Here is a 20,107-nt window from a genome sequence, read left to right on the forward strand (position 1 = left end):
ATGTTTCTACCCTCGCCGGGAATCGAACCCGGACTCCCCGTGTGAAACGAGAGCTTTAACCACCAGGCGGTTGATGTTTCTGTGTTTGCAGATGGTTCACTTGCTGGAGACGCGACTGATTGACCCGAGTTCGTTCAGACTTAGCAACACCGACAGCAGCACCGACGGCAGCAGCGGCAGGAGTTCGTCAGACGAGCGTTACAATATCAACAGTTTAATGGAGCAGCGATTGTATCTGCTGACGGAGCATGTGGCGAGGATCGACACGAAGCTGTCGAGTGTACAGAAGGCGCTCGACACGAACAGCATCGTCATGCCTCAGGACGAGCTGGTGGCAGCTGCCTCGGAGAGTTACCGTGTTGGAGTTGATGTGCCTCGCCTTCAGTCACTTGAGAAGGTGAGTCCTCGCTCAAACACCGCAGACTTACATCAGTCACTTGACAAGGTGAGTCCCCGCTAACAAACCGGTGGCTTACACCAGTCACCCTCGTCAGTCACACCCGTCACTAGCGCCCATTATTCACTCCCACCACTTCTCACTCACCCTCTTCTCTCACACGTTTATTGTTTATGCTTTCTTCTATGAATCTCTGATGTGATGTTAAGTGACAAGGGACACCTTATCCCTTCTTCTGAAGGAGGAGTGGGACTAAGGCTCTAAGGTAGAGGAAGCTAAGTTTTGGACGTAATCAGACACAACTCTTGACTGGAAGCCAGAGAGAGAGAGAGAGAGAGAGAGAGAGAGAGAGAGAGAGAGAGGCTCTTCTGGGCTGAGAGTAAAGAATATAGTAGCAAACGAGTGGACAGTGTTAGTACCAGTCTAGTTTATCCATGTGCATCCCATTCCCTCGATAATATTACTCCATTTCTTTATAGTAAGACGTTGGTTAGTATAGAGTGCAGTAATTAATATGTTGAATCTCTTGCAGCGAGTGTATGTAGACCAGTGTTCCAGACCATACCACGGGCGGGGATAGAACCTGCGATCAGTCTCAGAACTCCAGACCGTCGCGTTAGCCACGATCTCAAAACTCCAGACCGTGGCTAACGCGACGGTCTGGAGTTTTGAGACTCTCTGATCGTAGGTTCTATCCCCGCCCGTGGTATGGTTAGTTTGCAATCGTGTCATTACGATTTCGTGAGTCAGTGTACCAGTGTTAAGCTGCTGTAACAGTAAAAATGTCCAGTAAATGGTGAAACTATTCATAAAAAAAATAATACTCCTTCCCTTGATTTCCAGTTCTCCCTTCGATCCCTTTATTATACTAAAATGATTACTATATATAAGTAGAAGAGTGATTCAGTGATTCGTGGACCAGTGCAGTGGTTCATGAACCACTGCACTGGTTAATCCATGGCCCAAGTGAAGGTTTCTATCTGGTCAATTATATTAACTGAAATTTTACCGGTGGACTAAGAGTGAGACGTAAAGTTCGACACTGAGGTTTATGTATTCTTATGTACAGCTCTTATGAGGAGACTCGTTAAGACGAGCCTCAGTTTACTGTTTCTTAATATATTTATTTTCCCCCTGTAATCTACCTTGTCCATAATTACTATTGCATCTACTTTTTCTGCTTTCGTAAGGTGAAGTCCAGGATCCTTCCTTAATTCATGGTATAACTTAACAAATCTTTGATGGCTGTTACTATGAATTAAGGAAAGATTCTGGACTTCACTTTACGAAAGAAGGCAAAGAAATGTGATAGTAATTATGGACAAGGTAGATTGTAGGGGAAAAGTAACATATTAGAAGACAGAGGAGCTAACGTTCCCCTTAATTCAATGAGTAACGCGAGAAAGAGCATAGAAACATACGAAGGTCTGTTAATTTTGTCTTCGTAAACAGATGTTTAAAATTCTGAAAGGGATGACATTTTTCTAGTTGTTATTGATGTATTATGACTCTTATAATAATCATTTAAAATTGCTGCCAAAATAGTATTTATCATCTTTTAGTTCTTATCAGCTTAAATTTCCAAGGATGAAAAAATCCAAACAAATAATTAACATATAATTTGCTTTGTTTAGATATGTTTCTTGCTTTCCTGAAACAATGTTCTTTATATTACGGTTTGAACAGCAACTCTAACATGACTTTAAGACTACGTTGCCACAAAAAGCGCATGAAAGCTATGCCTAGCTTTTCTCTCTTCATTCACTCCCAGTAATGTATCAGTTTCCTAGGAGAAATTTCCATATGTCTCCTGACGTACAAAATACCACCGCCACCACCGCTCTCTCAAATTCCAATCTAAATTTTTCCCATCTCTTAGTAATAAAAACCATCCCATTTTCTATGTTTGTGCTCATAAGACCTCACTTCTGTTTCTATCATCAAATATTTCCACTCCAGCTCAATCCTTTTTTCTCTCTAAGCTCCAACCCCTCATTGCTTTTTTCACGGACTTTTCATCTTCCTTCCGTCAGACTCCGGCATTAGGTCAGCTACAAGAATCTATAGAATCCGTGCGTGAGTCAGTGACCTCAATGGACCGGCGGCTGCAGTTCCACATGGCTTACGTGTCCGGAGACCTGGAGCAGCTGGCTGGCTCCGTCAGGAACATTCACACTGCTATACTGGAGGACCAGACTCCTACCTTCTCCACCACCACAGAGTCAATCAGGTGAGGCAAGACGTTCAAAGAATGTTACATATGGTGTTCCTTATGTATGAAACGTCATGCTTTATGTATAGTGACTTAAGTAGGGCGTTGTTTATAGTGACTCAAGGTTAATCTTTCAATCTACTCTGAGTACATCAGCATCTAATGGCCTCTGGTTTTAGTCCAACTATCTAAAGTGATCTTTAGCCTCAAGAATATAATTTTGATATAAATATACCTCCATAAGTAAACAACTTATAAATACCTCAAAGAAGGTAAAACACGAAATTTCAAAAAAAAATCTTCGAAGTAGTTGGTAGTAACAGGTAATATGTTTGTGGTGATGTCACGATTGTAAACAATCACGGCCAAGTGGTTAACACACAGGCCCGTGAATTTTTAGGACTTTCCGTGGTTTAGGCCCCCCACTCGTTCCGTGATTTTTAATGTGTTGTGTGTCTGTAGGAACGTGACAGGTCCGCCGCCACCTCGCACCAAGATCGACTCCCTAGTGGACAGGATGTCGCCCATGGAGACTGTCTGGGAGAAAATGGAAGAAGTGAGTGTCTCTCTAGGTTGTCTGACATTCACAGAAATGTAATTGTTTTAACAAGTGGCTGTGTGATGGACAAAAGTTGCTTGTGTTGCCTTTAATGTTATTATCTGCACATTACCAGCAGCTGTACCCAACATAACTACCAGCAGCTGTACCCAACAAAATAACTACCAGCAGCTGTACCCAACATAACTACCAGTAGCTGTACCCAACATAACTACCAGCAGCTGTGCCCAACATAACTACCAGTAGCTGTACCCAACATAACTACCAGCAGCTGTGCCCAACATAGCCACCAACAGCTGTACCTAACATAACTACCAGCAGCTGTACCCAACAAAATAACTACCAGCAGCCGTACCCTACTAGCAGCTGTACCCTACATAATAACTGCTATCAGCTGTACCCAACATAAATACTAGCAGCTGTACCCAACATTACTAGCAGCTGCATCATTACTAGCAGCTATACCAATATAACTACTAGCAGCTGTACCAAAAATAACCAGCAGCTGTAACCAACATTACTTGCAGAATTACCCAATATTAGCTACTAGCAGCTGTACCTAATACTACTAGCAGTTGTTCCCAATATTCACTACTAGCATCTGTAACCAACATTACGAGCAGTTGTACCAATATTATTAGCAGCTGTACCCAACAAAATAACTACCTCCAGTTGTACCCAGCATCACCTGCAGCTGTACCCAACATTACTAGCAGCTGTACCCAACATTACTAGCAGCTGTACCCAACATTACTAGCAGCTGTACCCAACATTACTAGCAGCTGTACCCAACATTACTAGCAGCTGTACCCAACATTACTAGCAGCTGTACCCAACATTACTAGCAGCTGTACCCAACATTACTAGCAGCTGTACTCAACATTACTAGCAGCTGTACTCAACATTACTAGCAGCTGTACCCAACATCACTAGTCGCTGTACCCAACATTACTAGTCGCTGTACCCAACATTACTAGTCGCTGTACCCAACATTACTAGCAGTTGTACCCAACATTACTAGCAGTTGTACCCAACATTACTAGCAGCTGTACCCAACATTACTAGCAGCTGTACCCAACATTACTAGCAGCTGTACCCAACATTAATAGCAGCTGTACCCAACATTACTAGCAGCTGTACCCAACATTACTAGCAGCTGTCCCCAACATTACTAGCAGCTGTACCCAACATTAATAGCAGCTGTACTCAACATTACTAGCAGCTGTACCCAACATTACTAGCAGCTGTACCCAACATTACTAGCAGCTGTACCCAACATTACTAGCAGCTGTACCCAACATTATTAGCAGCTGTACCCAACATTACTAGCAGCTGTACCCAACATTACTAGCAGCTGTACCCAACATTACTAGCAGCTGTACCCAACATTACTAGCAGCTGTTCCCAACATTACTAGCAGTTGTACCCAACATTACTAGCAGTTGTACCCAACATTACTAGCAGTTGTAACCAACATTACTAGCAGTTGTACCCAACGTTACTAGCAGCTGTACCCAACATTACTAGCACCTGTACCCAACATTACTAGCAGCTGTACCCAACATTACTAGCAGCTGTACCCAACATTACTAGCAGCTGTACCCAACATTACTAGCAGCTGTACCCAACATTACTAGCAGCTGTACCCAACATTATTAGCAGCTGTACCCAACATTACTAGCAGCTGTACCCAACATTACTAGCAGCTGTACCCAACATTACTAGCAGCTGTACTCAACATTACTAGCAGCTGTACTCAACATTACTAGCAGCTGTACTCAACATTACTAGCAGCTGTACCCAACATTACTAGTCGCTGTACCCAACATTACTAGTCGCTGTACCCAACATTACTAGCAGTTGTACCCAACATTACTAGCAGTTGTACCCAACATTACTAGCAGCTGTACCGAACATTACTAGCAGCTGTACCCAACATTACTAGCAGCTGTACCCAACATTACTAGCAGCTGTACCCAACATTACTAGCAGCTGTACCCAACATTACTAGCAGCTGTACCCAACATTACTAGCAGCTGTACCCAACATTAATAGCAGCTGTACTCAACATTACTAGCAGCTGTACCCAACATTACTAGCAGCTGTACCCAACATTACTAGCAGCTGTACCCAACATTACTAGCAGCTGTACCCAACATTACTAGCAGCTGTACCCAACATTACTAGCAGCTGTACCCAACATTACTAGCAGCTGTACCCAACATTACTAGCAGCTGTACCCAACATTACTAGCAGTTGTACCCAACATTACTAGCAGCTGTACCCAACATTACTAGCAGCTGTACCCAACATTACTAGCAGCTGTACCCAACATTACTAGCAGTTGTACCCAACATTACTAGCAGTTGTACCCAACATTACTAGCAGCTGTACCCAACATTACTAGCAGCTGTACCCAACATTACTAGCAGCTGTACCCAACATTACTAGCAGCTGTACCCAACATTACTAGCAGCTGTACCCAACATTACTAGCAGCTGTACCCAACATTAATAGCAGCTGTACTCAACATTACTAGCAGCTGTACCCAACATTACTAGCAGCTGTACCCAACATTACTAGCAGCTGTACCCAACATTATTAGCAGCTGTACCCAACATTACTAGCAGCTGTACCCAACATTACTAGCAGCTGTACCCAACATTACTAGCAGCTGTACCCAACATTACTAGCAGTTGTACCCAACATTACTAGCAGCTGTACCCAACATTACTAGCAGCTGTACCCAACATTACTAGCAGCTGTACCCAACATTACTAGCAGTTGTACCCAACATTACTAGCAGTTGTACCCAACATTACTAGCAGCTGTACCCAACATTACTAGCAGCTGTACCCAACATTACTAGCAGCTGTACCCAACATTACTAGCAGCTGTACCCAACATTACTAGCAGCTGTACCCAACATTACTAGCAGCTGTTCCCAACATTATTAGCAGCTGTACCCAACATTACTAGGAGCTGTACCCAACATTACTAGGAGCTGTACCCAACATTACTAGCAGTTGCACCCAACATTACTAGCAGTTGTACCCAACATTACTAGCAGTTGTACCCAACATTACTAGCAGTTGTACCCAACATTACTAGCAGCTGTACCCAACATTACTAGCAGCTGTACCCAACATTACTAGCAGTTGTACCCAACATTACTAGCAGCTGTACCCAACATTACTAGCAGCTGTACCCAACATTACTAGCAGTTGTACCCAACATTACTAGCAGTTGTACCCAACATTACTAGCAGTTGTACCCAACATTACTAGCATTTGTACCCAACATTACTAGCAGTTGTACCCAACATTACTAGCAGCTGTACCCAACATTACTAGCAGCTGTACCCAACATTACTTGTGAAATATGAAAAGAATTTTTACTGTACGATTGTTTATGCACACTTGTCTTCACCAGCCTCACACACTTGTCTTCACCAGCCTCACACACTTGTCTTCACCAGCCTCACACACTTGCCTTCACCAGCCTCACACACTTGCCTTCACCAGCCTCACACACTTGTCTTCACCAGCCTCACACACTTGTCTTCACCAGCCTCACACACTTGTCTTCACCAGCCTCACACACTTGTCTTCACCAGCCTCACACACTTGTCTTCACCAGCCTCACACACTTGTCTACAGCCTCACACAATTGTCTTCACCAGCCTCACACAATTGTCTTCACCAGCCTCACACACTTGTCTTCACCAGCCTCACACACTTGTCTTCACCAGCCTCACACACTTGCCTTCACCAGCCTCACACACTTGTCTTCACCAGCCTCACACAATTGTCTTCACCAGCCTCACACAATTGTCTTCACCAGCCTCACACAATTGTCTTCACCAGCCTCACACAATTGTCTTCAGCCTCACACTCTTGTCTTCACCAGCCTCACACACTTGTCTTCACCAGCCTCACACACTTGTCTTCACCAGCCTCACACACTTGTCTTCACCAGCCTCACACACACTTGCCTTCACCAGCCTCACACACTTGTCTTCACCAGCCTCACACACTTGTCTTCACCAGCCTCACACACTTGTCTTCACCAGCCTCACACACTTGTCTTCACCAGCCTCACACACTTGTCTTCACCAGCCTCACACACTTGTCTTCACCAGCCTCACACAATTGTCTTCACCAGCCTCACACACTTGTCTTCACCAGCCTCACACACTTGTCTTCACCAGCCTCACACACTTGTCTTCACCAGCCTCACACACTTGCCTTCACCAGCCTCACACACTTGTCTTCACCAGCCTCACACAATTGTCTTCACCAGCCTCACACAATTGTCTTCACCAGCCTCACACAATTGTCTTCACCAGCCTCACACAATTGTCTTCACCAGCCTCACACAATTGTCTTCACCAGCCTCACACACTTGTCTTCACCAGCCTCACACACACTTGTCTTCACCAGCCTCACACACACTTGTCTTCACCAGCCTCACACACACTTGTCTTCACCAGCCTCACACACACTTGTCTTCACCAGCCTCACACACACTTGTCTTCACCAGCCTCACACACTTGTCTTCACCAGCCTCACACACTTGTCTTCACCAGCCTCACACACACTTGTCTTCACCAGCCTCACACACACTTGTCTTCACCAGCCTCACACACACTTGTCTTCACCAGCCTCACACACACTTGTCTTCACCAGCCTCACACACTTGTCTTCAGCCTCACACACTTGTCTTCACCAGCCTCACACACACTTGTCTTCACCAGCCTCACACACACTTGTCTTCACCAGCCTCACACACACTTGTCTTCACCAGCCTCACACACTTGTCTTCACCAGCCTCACACACTTGTCTTCACCAGCCTCACACACTTGTCTTCACCAGCCTCACACACTTGTCTTCACCAGCCTCACACACTTGTCTTCACCAGCCTCACACACTTGTCTTCACCAGCCTCACACACTTGTCTTCAGCCTCACACACTTGTCTTCAGCCTCACACACTTGTCTTCACCAGCCTCACACACTTGTCTTCACAAATACCAAACACTTGCCAGTGTTCCTCTTTTAATTTATTTTATAATTATATTTAAATAGGATAAAACATTTGGAGAGAAACCTGAAAATTCCATCTGTATATTTCGGCCTAATTCATATACCTTCTTCAGAAGATCTCTGGCTTAAGCTGATATATTTAGATCTCTTCTTTGACCAACTTATATTGGGTCGGTGTTTTGATCTGCGAAGAGATTCTTATTTTCACGGGGAAGCGCTATACCTGTATGAGTTATGCTGCGCGTGGGGAATGGGATTCAAATCAGGCTCGATGAAAGGAAGTGGAGGGAAGATCCTATTCCCTGGATCAAGAGGCATTTACAGAGCCAAAAGCTGATCTTGTTGTACCTGGAATTCATGGTTGTGTTTTTTTTTTTTTTCTAAAAAATCGAACTTGTAAACCAATGTTTTAAGCATTCTGGAGAGAGTGAGAGAGAGAGAGAGAGAGAGGATCTAGCCTCTAAGAGTGTGATGTACACACAGGTGTGGGACGTAGTGGTGGGAACCAAAAGCTCTGTGGACGTGTTAGTGCCTAAGAGTGAGGCACTACTCAACACCAGCCAGCGGCAGGAGCGAGCCATCTCTACCATACAGTCAGACCTCACCGAGAAGGCCAACCGCATCATTCAAAATCTGGACCAGGTAAGAAGAGTGAACTTTAATCATTTTATATACTCTCACTCTATTACGCCGGGGGTTATATAGCTGCATATAGTGTACAGTATTTTAGTGTTATAACCTCGAGTTTCAATTGAAAACATGATTCAGTACTTAAATACTTGTTTCTATCATAAATAATTACATTAACTCTTCTCCATAGTGGAAACTACACACACACACACAGTCTCTCGACCCCTACAACCACAATTAGGTGAGTACAGTTAGGTGAGTACACACACAGCCAGGCTGTGACCGACCCCTGGGACCACAATTAGGTGAGTACAGTATACACAGCTGTTTGAATATATCCTGCAAGGGCAGGGACTGAAGATCTTCCACCGGTTGCAGTCCAAGGTAGCCAGGAATGATGGATGGATACACTAGCTGAGGTGGGAAGGCAACGCTAAACTACAGACTAGTGTCACTAACATGTATGTAAATTTATGCAGATTATCAGCAGAGCGATGGAACGCCAAGAAAAAAACGGATTTATACCTGACAACCAGCACAAGTTTAAGGACGGAAAATCCTGTGTAACAAACCTACTGGAATTCTAAGACCAGGTAACAGAAGTAAGACAGGGGAGAGAGAGAGAGGGATGAGTAAATTGCATTTTCTTGGACTGTAAGAAGGCCTTTGACACAGTATCACACAAGAGACTGGTACAAAAGCTAGAGGAGGAAGCAGGAATAACAGGAAAAGCACTACTACGCTATCAAAGCGTACCTGACAGGAAGGAAACCACGAGAAATGGTTGGTCTGTGACGAGGTGTCGGAAACGGTACATGTAACGAGTGGAGTTCCACAAGGATCAGTACTGGGACCGGTGCTGTTTCCCGTATACATGAATGGCATGACAGAAGGAATAGTCAGAGGTATCCTTGTTCGTAAATAGCATGAAACTAATGAGAATACAAGTGGACGAGGAACAGGAAAGGCTACACCCGGATCTGGACAGGCTACAGACCTGGTCTGACAAATAGCTGCTGGAGATTAACCCCACCAAGTGCAAAGTTATGAAGACTGAAGAAGGACAAGGAAAACCACAGACGGAGTACAGACTCGGGGAGCAAAAGTTGCAAACCACATTCAAAAATGACCTAAGTATGAGCATCAAACCAAACATATTCCCAGCATCGGACATCAATCAAATAACTGCTGCATCAGATGCACGTTAGGCAAATCTACGAATAGCTTTTCGACATCTAAAGAGTCATTCGCAACACTATTCACCGTGTCCGTCAGGCCCGTATGAAGCACCAGTATGGAACTCACACCCCTTCAAGCACATCAAAAAAATGGAGAAAATACAGAAGTTTGCAACAAGACTAGTTCCGGAGCTAAGAGGTACGTTTTATGAGGAGAGGTTAAGGAACTCAACCTAGGAGGGATAGGGGCAAGAACATGATAACGACGTATAAAATACTGAGAGGAATTGACAAGGTGGACAGGGGTAGAATGTTTCAGAGAGGACTTAGGAACAAGAGGACGCAAATGGAAGTTGAGAACTCAGATGAGTCATAGGGATGTTAAGTAATTTTTGGTATATGTGAATGACATGATGGAAGGGATAGACTCAGAAGTGTCCCTGTTCGCAGATGATGTGAAGTTAATGAGGAGAATTAATTCAGATGAGGATCAGGCAGAACTTCAAAGAGACCTGGACAGACTGGACACCTGGTCCAGCAACTGGCTTCTCGAATTTAACCCTGCCAAATGCAAAGTCATGAAGATCGGGGAAGGGCACAGAAGACCGCAGACGGAGTATAGGCTAGGTGGCCAAAGACTGCAAACCTCGCTCAAGGAGAAAGATCTTGGAGTGAGCATAACACCGAGCTTGTCTCCGGAAGCACACATCAACCAGATAACTGCTGCAGCATATGGGCGCCTGGCAAAACTGAGAACAGCGTACCGATACCTTAGTAAGGAATCGTTCAAGACACTGTAACCATGTACGTCAGGCCCATATTGGAGTATGCGGCACCTGTTTGGAACCCGCACTTGATCAAGCACGTCAAGAAATTAGAGAAAGTGCAAAGGTTTGCGACTAGGTTAGTTCCAGAGCTAAGGGGAATGTCCTATGAAGAAAGGTTAAGGGAAATCGGCCTGACGACACTGGAGGACAGGAGGGTCAGGGAAGACATGATAACGACATACAAAATACTGCGTGGAATAGACAAAGTGGACAGACAGGATGTTCCAGAGAGGGGACACAGAAACAAGGGGTCACAATTGAAGTTGAAGACCCAGATGAGTCAAAGGGATGTTAGGAAGTATTTCTTCAGTCATAGAGTAGTCAGGAAGTGGAATAGCCTAGCACGTGAGGTGGTGGAGGCAGGAACCATACACAGCCTTAAGATGAAGTATGATAAACCTCATGAAGCAGGGAGAGAGGACCTAGTAGCACTCGGTGAAGAGGCGGGAACAGGAGCCGAGTCTCGACCCCTGCAACCACAATTAGGTGAGTACACACACACACACACACACACACACACACACACACACACAGATACAAAAAAAAACAGGCCTAGTGTCTAATCGACATGTGCCTAGGACAGAATGGTAACTAACTAACACCTGTATCCTAGCAATGTGGCCTTAGGCCCCGCTTCTACCTGACTGATCATCCAAACTGTTTCTTCAAACGATCTGCAGTCCAACATTGTCATCAAAACAACTCATTGTAACGGACTTCATATGAATTCATATATACCTACTCTAAACCCTAACAAGACTACTCTAAAAAAAATACTTAATAAGAAATTACTTAATAAAACTTGTTTTCTGATAAATGTAAGAGTTACAAGCCTCATCAACTGTAATTTTTACACAGAGTTTTATTTATACGGAATATAGCACATGTTTAAGCAGCCTATATTGTGTATTAAGGCTGAATTATGTCTGTATTCAACCAGTCAAGAATATTTTAATCCTATGAGTGTAGATTAAAGAATGTTCACAGTGAATATACAATTATGATTGTATATTAATTGTTTGTTTGGAGTTAGTATTACATTCTATCTCTTAGTAAGTTTATTCAGGTACACGTAGACATAAATACAGTTACGTAAATTATCATACATAGCAGCATATATATATAGATTACCCAGGATAACCAAAAATGTCAAAGTGGATCATTTCCACTGCGGTCCTTCACCTCCGGTCAAGAATAGTCATCACTAAAAAAGAAATTAACGAACTCTGTGGGTCTGTGGCTTGTCTTGGTCACCCTGGATTATTAACCCAGGAGGGGTCATTAACCCCTGGGTTAATCAAAGATGAAGTCGAATAATAAATAATAATAATTCCAGGGGTAAAGGAAATGTCCTATGAGTAAATTATTATAATCGTGGGGGAGCGCTAAACCCGTAAGATTACACAGCACTTATGAGGAAGGCCTAGGAGAATTCAGCCTGATAGCACTGAAGTTAGTTTATTTAGGTAAAGGTGCATAAAAATAATTACACAAATTACCATGCATAGTAACATGTGTAAATTACCTAGGATAACCCACAAAAGTTGAAGTGACAGGAGGACTAGAGGGGATATGATAACAACGTATAAAATACCGAGAGGAATTGACAGGGTTATCCTAGGTAAGTTACACTATGTATGATAATTGTATTTGTGTACCTGTGCCTTAATCAATATACTGTTACTATTATATTACCGTTGTAATTATTATAATCAAGGGGGAGCGCTAAACCCGTAGGGATTATATAGCGCCTGTGAGGGGGGGGATGGAAGGCATTCAGGCCCAATTCCCTAGATCAAGAGCCCCTCAACAGCCCGGTGGTCTGGTGGCTAAAGCTCCCGCTTCACACACGGAGGGCCCGGGTTCGATTCCCGGCGGGTAGAAACATTTCGACACGTTTCCTTACACCTGTTGTCCTGTTCACCTAGCAGCAAATAGGTACCTGGGTGTTAGTCGACTGGTGTGGGTCGCATCCTGGGGGACAAGATTAAGGACCCCAATGGAAATAAGTTAGACAGTCCTCGATGACGCACTGACTTTCTTGGGTTATCCTGGGTGGCTAACCCTCCGGGGTTAAAAATCCGAACGAAATCTTATCTTATCAAGGAACCTCCCTTGTGGGGACCGTTGTAATGAGAAAATCTAAGTTCACCCTGTATTAAGAAGCTTACAGAAGACGGGAAGTTCTCTGCTAGGAGATACTCCTCTTTCCTTATTTTGAATTCTTGCCTCTTCGTCTTACCATGCCAGACAGTTGAACTGAATTGAAATTTTTATTTCTCTGTAAAGATTACAATGGGTGGTTTGCATATTATAAAACAACAATTACAAAGAAGGCCACTAGCATGCCTAGCAAGACCAGGTATTTCGGAGCCATGTCCTCGCCTGGTCTTTTCTGTTGTGAGCCGAACGCTCTACCACTAAACTAGATCTGACACTCAGCAACTGCACGTTGATCAAAAAAGCTCCAATTTATGTGCTTGCTTACACCGACAATATTTTTATCCTGAAAATGTTTGATGATAGTTAACGTACGCAAATAACCGCACATAGGAGAGGGAAGGTTATGGCGACGTTAGCTCTTCTTTTTTAGGACAATAATAATCTTTATTTCTACAAGTACGTGATACAACTAATACAGACCTAGCAGACATCATTGGCATACTATTTTGAAAGCCCAGAGTCGTGCAGATCATTAACAGTTTACTAGGTTTCTCTTCCCAATAACTGCAGGAGTAGATTTGTACTGTCATTCTTGATGTGATGGTTCAGTGATGTCTGGTGTCACTGTTGGTCACTTGATGGAATCGTCGCCTCAGTGTTTCTTGCTTCTCATCAGATTATATTTAGAATCTTGAATAAATAATTATTCTGCTCGTATTTAAATGTTGGTTATATGGTTGTTTCTGTGAAGTGAGTCAAAGCCTTCATTGTTTTCTGCTTTGATATAATTGGCAGCACTCCGCCTCCCGTAATGCTTTCAGTGTTGTACTGGATTTTATTAAGGATGACAAGGTTCGTGTATGAAGCTGGTTCAGTGGCTTCTAAAACAGTGGATTAAAAAATGCTGTACAGTCTCCTGAACACGGCAGTTAATGCATTTTTCATTTATATTTGTTCTGTAGGATGTGTAATTTTTTTTTTTTATTCGCCGGTATTCTCCCGGCCCGGGTCTTTTCCAAGTAGTGGTGACCCGGCCTTGGCTCCCTATCTGGGGAGTGTCTCGAGACTTAAGTCTCCCATGGGAGGAGGTACAAGTACCCCCTCATCTTCGGGACCAACTGTCCCCAGGCCTAGCCACATTCCCCGCCCTCACGGGGCTCGTAGGGAGAAGCTAGGCCTCTGGTCTGCCATCTGCCCCGTCCCAAAGGGGCTCGTGGGGATGGCAGTCTTATGAGCTGCAGGTGGTAGCAAGCTCAGGCCTTCAAACCCCTTGTAGGATGTGTATCTGGAGCTGTGAAGGTTTGTTACTCCGTCTGCTGACTGCAAGACAGACGAGCTTCCTATTTGAACTCGCTTAGATGTAAAGGAAACATAGTAATTATTATAATCATGGGGAGCACTAAACCCTTAGGGATTATACAGCGCCTGTGGGGGGGGAAGGATAGAAGGAATTCAGGCTCAATTCAGGGAACAGGAGCACAGATCCAATTCCCAAGATCAAGAGCCCCTCACCAGCGTCAAGGAACCTCGCTTGAGGTGTGTAAAGGCACTAGCAGGGCAGCCTAGCAGTAATCTGTCCATTGCTGTAATACTCTAGATTTGAGTCTTACATTTCTACACTTCCCAACTATTTTTGTACAAGGTTTTATAATATGAGAATGACATTTTAATTTTTTCCGGTGATATTGTTTTCAGAGTGCCTTTACATGCTATATTTTGAATTTAAATGAGTATTGTTTTATTGTGTACTGCTTTAGTGTTTGTCTTGTGAAAATAATGTTTTTGTGATATTTCTAAATGGGTTATGTTAGGCTTTTGTTTTTATAGTTGTAGCTCCTGTATGTGTCGCTGATGTGATGACTAAGTTATGTTTGCGTATGGTACTGTGTGTCAAGATGGGATTTGTTTTTTTCCCCCGCTGTGAGCACGAGGTGTATGGCTGGTTATGGTAGAAGGTAATTGTGGCACGTATGATTTTTTGTTTGTTGCGAGGTGTTGGGTGTTTGGTGGTATGGTCAGTCCCTGGTGCCTGTCCTCGAAGACGCGGGTGGGGAGTGGAGCGAGGGTAGAGACAATGTTATAGCGGAACACCTATCCTTGAACCTGTGGGTGGGACAACACCTATCCTTGAACCTGTGGGTGGGACAACACCTATCCTTGAACCTGTGGGTGGGACAACACCTATCCTTGAACCTGTGGGTGGGACAACACCTATCCTTGAACCTGTGGGTGGGACAACACCTATCCTTGAACCTGTGGGTGGGACAACACCTATCCTTGAACCTGTGGGTGGGACAACACCTATCCTTGAACCTGTGGGTGGGACAACACCTATCCTTGAACCTGTGGGTGGGACAACACCTATCCTTGAACCTGTGGGTGGGACAACACCTATCCTTGAACCTGTGGGTGGGACAACACCTATCCTTGAACCTGTGGGTGGGACAACACCTATCCTTGAACCTGTGGGTGGGTAACCGTTTTTAAGCAGATCGAGTAAATGTCTGCAAGAGGTAACCAAATAGAATTAGTGGCGACAAGCCGGTGGTATGCAAGTACGTATTACAAGTGTAAATGATGATTAACATATAAATTGAAATTACTGTCTAGTTTTCCGATATCATAAGTGATCGGTTAAAAAAAATATTTTCTTTAATATATTATTTAAACTGTTTTCACGGTACTGTACATACGAGAGGCCTTAGTGGATAACTATGCGGATATGTTATATATATACTATTATAACATATATTATTATATATCTTATAATATATTATATGTTGAGTCCAAAGTAATATCCATTTTTCTCTGTGAATATATAGCTAATGGTGATTTTGCCCGATAAGGTGGAGCAGACGCTGAAGACCATGCCCCGTGAGGGCTCCATACAACGTGATCACATCAACCCTGTGACCCTACTGCATCGCTCCACTCAAACCCACCAGGTACAAGACGACACCCCCGCCGACGACCCCCCGGGCGACCTTGTCGACCAGGTAACCAGAGTGGTTTACACTCACCCTGAGGCCAGAAAACTTCGTACTAACTTCATGAATCATATCCCCCCCTCCCCATCCCTCCTGGCTGTTATTTTTGGTACATATACCACGTATATTAATCTTCCAGCACTTTTTTTTATAAACTCGTTCACACGCAATCATTTTTAAAATTATTATTATCATCATAACTATGCGCTAAAGTCCCTTTAACAAATAACAGATTTCGTCCACCCCTTTTTTTTTTTTAATGATTAATCTTTAGTTTCATAGAATTATGGTAATGACATTTTCCTTTACAAAAGTACATATTGCTCAACTTATCTTTTTTTTTTTTTCATTTGTATTAATCACTACAGACTACCTATCTTGATCTGTTATACTGTTGTGGGATTCTTAAAGCACTTGTGTTTACTTCTTAGTGGTCAGTCTTTCCCTTTGTTTATCTCTCTCTCTCTCTCTCTCTCTCTCTCTCTCTCTCTCTCTCTCTCTCTCTCTCTCTCTCTCTCGTTAAGATAACTCTGACAATACAAGCTTCACGACCCCACATCAGTAGCGTCAGTACAGTCTCTTAATAACGTGGCACGAGTTAGTTATCACCAATATAAAAGCAAGTATACATAATAATGTAGCTTAATGGGAGTTTTAATTAATCCTCAGAGTATGATCGTCTCCTGCCTTTGCCCTGATTACAGGTTTCCACCCTTCATGGTGGATTACTTGATCCCTAAACCCATAGGGATTATACAGCGCCTATAGGGGGGGGGGAATGGAAGGTACTCAGGCTCAATTCAGGGTACTGGAGCAGATCTAATTAATTCCCTAGATCAAGAGCCCCTCACCAGCGTAAATGAACCTCCCTTGAGGTGTGATGTTGGTGGAAAGATCTTGATTCAGAGATCCGGAGCAAACCATACCACGGGCGGGGTTAGAACCTGCGATCAGTGTCTCAAAACTCCAGACCGTCGCGTTAGCCACTGGGCCAGCTAGCCACAATAAGATTCATCCAACTAGGTATATTTCTACACCATAGGAAGGTTAGCACAGGCACCACTGTGACCACAAATGCAAGTTTTTACAGACGAATCTCCAGCTAGCGTGGCCGTGACGAACTCTAGCTAAAGTCCCTTCAAGGCCATCAACATGTCTCTGATCGCGGGTTCTAATCCCGATTTCGTGAGTCATCCGGAGCAACTCTGCTTCATCAGATCAAACCTGAAAGTTCAACTTTCTATGAGTGATGGTTGCTTTAGATGTAACCCAATTAACTTACAATTCCTCCTCTTCCCTTTGGCTTTAATACGAATACCCAAGACCAAACTGATTTACATTTGATTTTGACGCCTTGTTTCAAGAGCAGTGACACTTTGTGTGGTGTAAACTATGTCTTAAAGAGCCTTCGGCAACTCAGAAGTGGTTTGATAATGAAGTCTATTTACACTGAAGAGTTTGGTTATTGTACGTAAGATGGCTATAGGGTTCACTTTAATTTTAAAACTCTTGTTCTGCATGTCTAATTGTGTCAGGCATATTATAAATAATCACATTTTTTGGTTAGTCTGTGAGTAATAACTTTATTGTACACGATGAGTTGTCTTAATGATGAAAGTAAATTGTTTTAAAGTGCTCGAAAATCAAAAGCTATATTTAAAGTTAATACTAATTGGATTTGTTTTAGTCATTTTCGAGATTTGTCATTCTTTTTCCTCTGTATGTCGCAGGATATTTACTAGGCATCATAGGCAGATGTAATACTTACACTGAGTATATCAACAGAGCTTCCTGACGGAGCACAACACGAGCGAGGTGATGACCACAACAGAACGACCAGTTTCCCGCAGTGTTGTGGGACCCTCAGGTGTGGTGTTCCCTTCTGTGCAGAAGAAACCTGTCACTGTCAACACCACCTTCATCATCACTGATCTGAACGAGCAAAACATTAAGGTTAGCGCCAGTGTACGACAGTCATGTCACATACAAGCTTGTTTTTCTCACGTTTTTTTTTTTTCAGAATCTAAATTTAAAACAAGTTCCCCACCCAGGTACGGTGATTCAAAGAATAAAACATAATCATCACTCTAGCTGCCCTTAAAAAAAAAAAAGTGATCCAATGTTGACCTACAAAAACGTTCATGTACTTCTCTAAATTATTATTATTATTATTATTATTATTATTATTATTATTATTATTATTATTATTATTATTATTACTATTATTGTGGAAAATTAAATTTACCTGGATGAATCTCGTTAGATACATACCAGTAAATAGTAACAAAGATAATTATTTTTTATCAAAGTTACAGAGACGAGTAGGAATTTTAGGACACCTAGGTCGCAAAAAATGTACCCCTTCGATATCTACCATAATTTATCTCTCCACAAGTCACTCATGACCTATATTAATTTCAAATGAAATATACATTACCAAGAATTATGGTAAACATTAATCTATATATGTCGACTGTATGTTAAAATTAATAAATGATTACATATACACATGTAACAGAAGGAGAATTTATAATCATAAGACTCACCCATTTGTCTGGAGATTACTGTGTATATTACCAACCCTCCTTGCCTAAATTTATGAAGAAATTACTGGCCAGAATTCTAACACAAATTAGACAACTTAGCTGGGATAATATCTTGTTTCCACATAATTATGGGGTTCTGTCCAGTCGCCTGATTTCTCATGTTATGTAGGGCTGCAATTCCAACAATTTCGGCTCCTATTTGAGAGGTTTTAAGCCCAATATAACCTCGAGAGCGACGAAAATTTATGCACATTTCATTAGCGTGTCTGTACCACATTCAAAACAATGGCGGCTTCCCCTGCTCGTCAGCGCAGACCCAGAGATTCCCTGTCGGTTCACTTCTATAAAATACACTTTAGAGCAATAGTAATGTATTAATCAGGTATATTTACATTATAAAAATATACAGCATAATTTTTGGGAAATTATTTTCCACAGTTATTATTAAGGGGAAGTGCTAAACCCGTAGGATTATATAGCGCCTGTGGGGGGATTTGAAAGGTATTCAGGTCGAATTCAGGGAACTGGAGCACAGATCCAATTCCCTAGATCAAGAGCCCCTCTCCAGCGTTAAGGAACCTTCCTTGAGGGGCTCTCTAATGAAGATACTCCTAGTTACATATTTAAAAATTCTATTAGGCTAACAGATTTTTCTGTACTCTTTCATAAGTATTATGTTCACACTCGAACATGTCACATTCCATATACCACTGCTGTATCCACTTTTGTATTTACTGGACAATAAAAAAATACGTTCGGCTCTACCACTGAGATCAGTGTAGGTGTTCTTATGAACATTCTGAGTCCAAATTGAAAATCGAAACTGAGCTAGCGCATCAGGATTTTTAATTATTGGAAAACAATTTCAAGAATTGTTTATAAATCATGTTCCATCAAATTTTATAGGACAAGTAATGTGGAAAATTATGGGGATGAAGGTCACAGGTACATTCCTGAAATATTTCATCTAAATAATTTGATGGGGGCACAACTAATCAACAATTTTTTTGTACTTGCCAATGTTAGCTGTACCTCAGAGCTAGGTGGGATTTTAGAGAGACTAGGTTGTACCATGCCGCCAAGACCCACACACACTCCCACCCACAAACATAGTCGGGCCTATCAAATTACAACATAAAATTAATAGCAACAATGTTGGTAAATTGCAAGATATTGAGTATGATGGTGTGTGACTTGAAAAGAAAGGGAGGGGATCTGTTGAGTATACAACATTTACAAAAATATACATGTATATTATATGAGTACTCGCCATTTCATTACTGGATCATAATTATTATTTTTTGGAAACACACCCTAACACTACCACTACAGCTAGAATTTACGATGGCAAATGCAAAAGCTACTGTACGTTATGGGTAAGCGCCACTTAGCTGAGGTATGCTCCTGGGAAAATGTGATTCCTCTATTTTTCCGTTGTTGTTGCCGAAATGTAAGGGTTTTCCACATTATTTATCCCAGTTCTTCAGCAGGAGCGTGTCAGTAATTTCTAAATTATGGATTGAGGCCGATATACACCAACTGACCTGCAAGAACGCCTGATTA

The 20,107-nt window shown here is 42.6% G+C and overlaps 1 protein-coding gene across 1 annotated transcript in view; it reads left to right on the forward strand.

Moving 5' to 3' along the window:
* The window catches only part of LOC128699594 (angiopoietin-2), a 59,155-nt gene that overhangs the window by 22,200 nt on the left and 16,848 nt on the right, over window positions 1–20,107 (forward strand). The window contains exons 3-8 of the mRNA XM_070099960.1: window positions 92–397; window positions 2,431–2,627; window positions 3,072–3,165; window positions 8,697–8,855; window positions 15,858–16,007; window positions 17,784–17,951. Coding sequence (XP_069956061.1) covers window positions 92–397; window positions 2,431–2,627; window positions 3,072–3,165; window positions 8,697–8,855; window positions 15,858–16,007; window positions 17,784–17,951 — 1,074 coding nt within the window. The remainder of the gene's footprint in view (window positions 1–91; window positions 398–2,430; window positions 2,628–3,071; window positions 3,166–8,696; window positions 8,856–15,857; window positions 16,008–17,783; window positions 17,952–20,107) is intronic.

This window comes from Cherax quadricarinatus, chromosome 70 (assembly GCF_038502225.1).
Source record: "Cherax quadricarinatus isolate ZL_2023a chromosome 70, ASM3850222v1, whole genome shotgun sequence".
NCBI lineage: Eukaryota > Metazoa > Arthropoda > Malacostraca > Decapoda > Parastacidae > Cherax > Cherax quadricarinatus.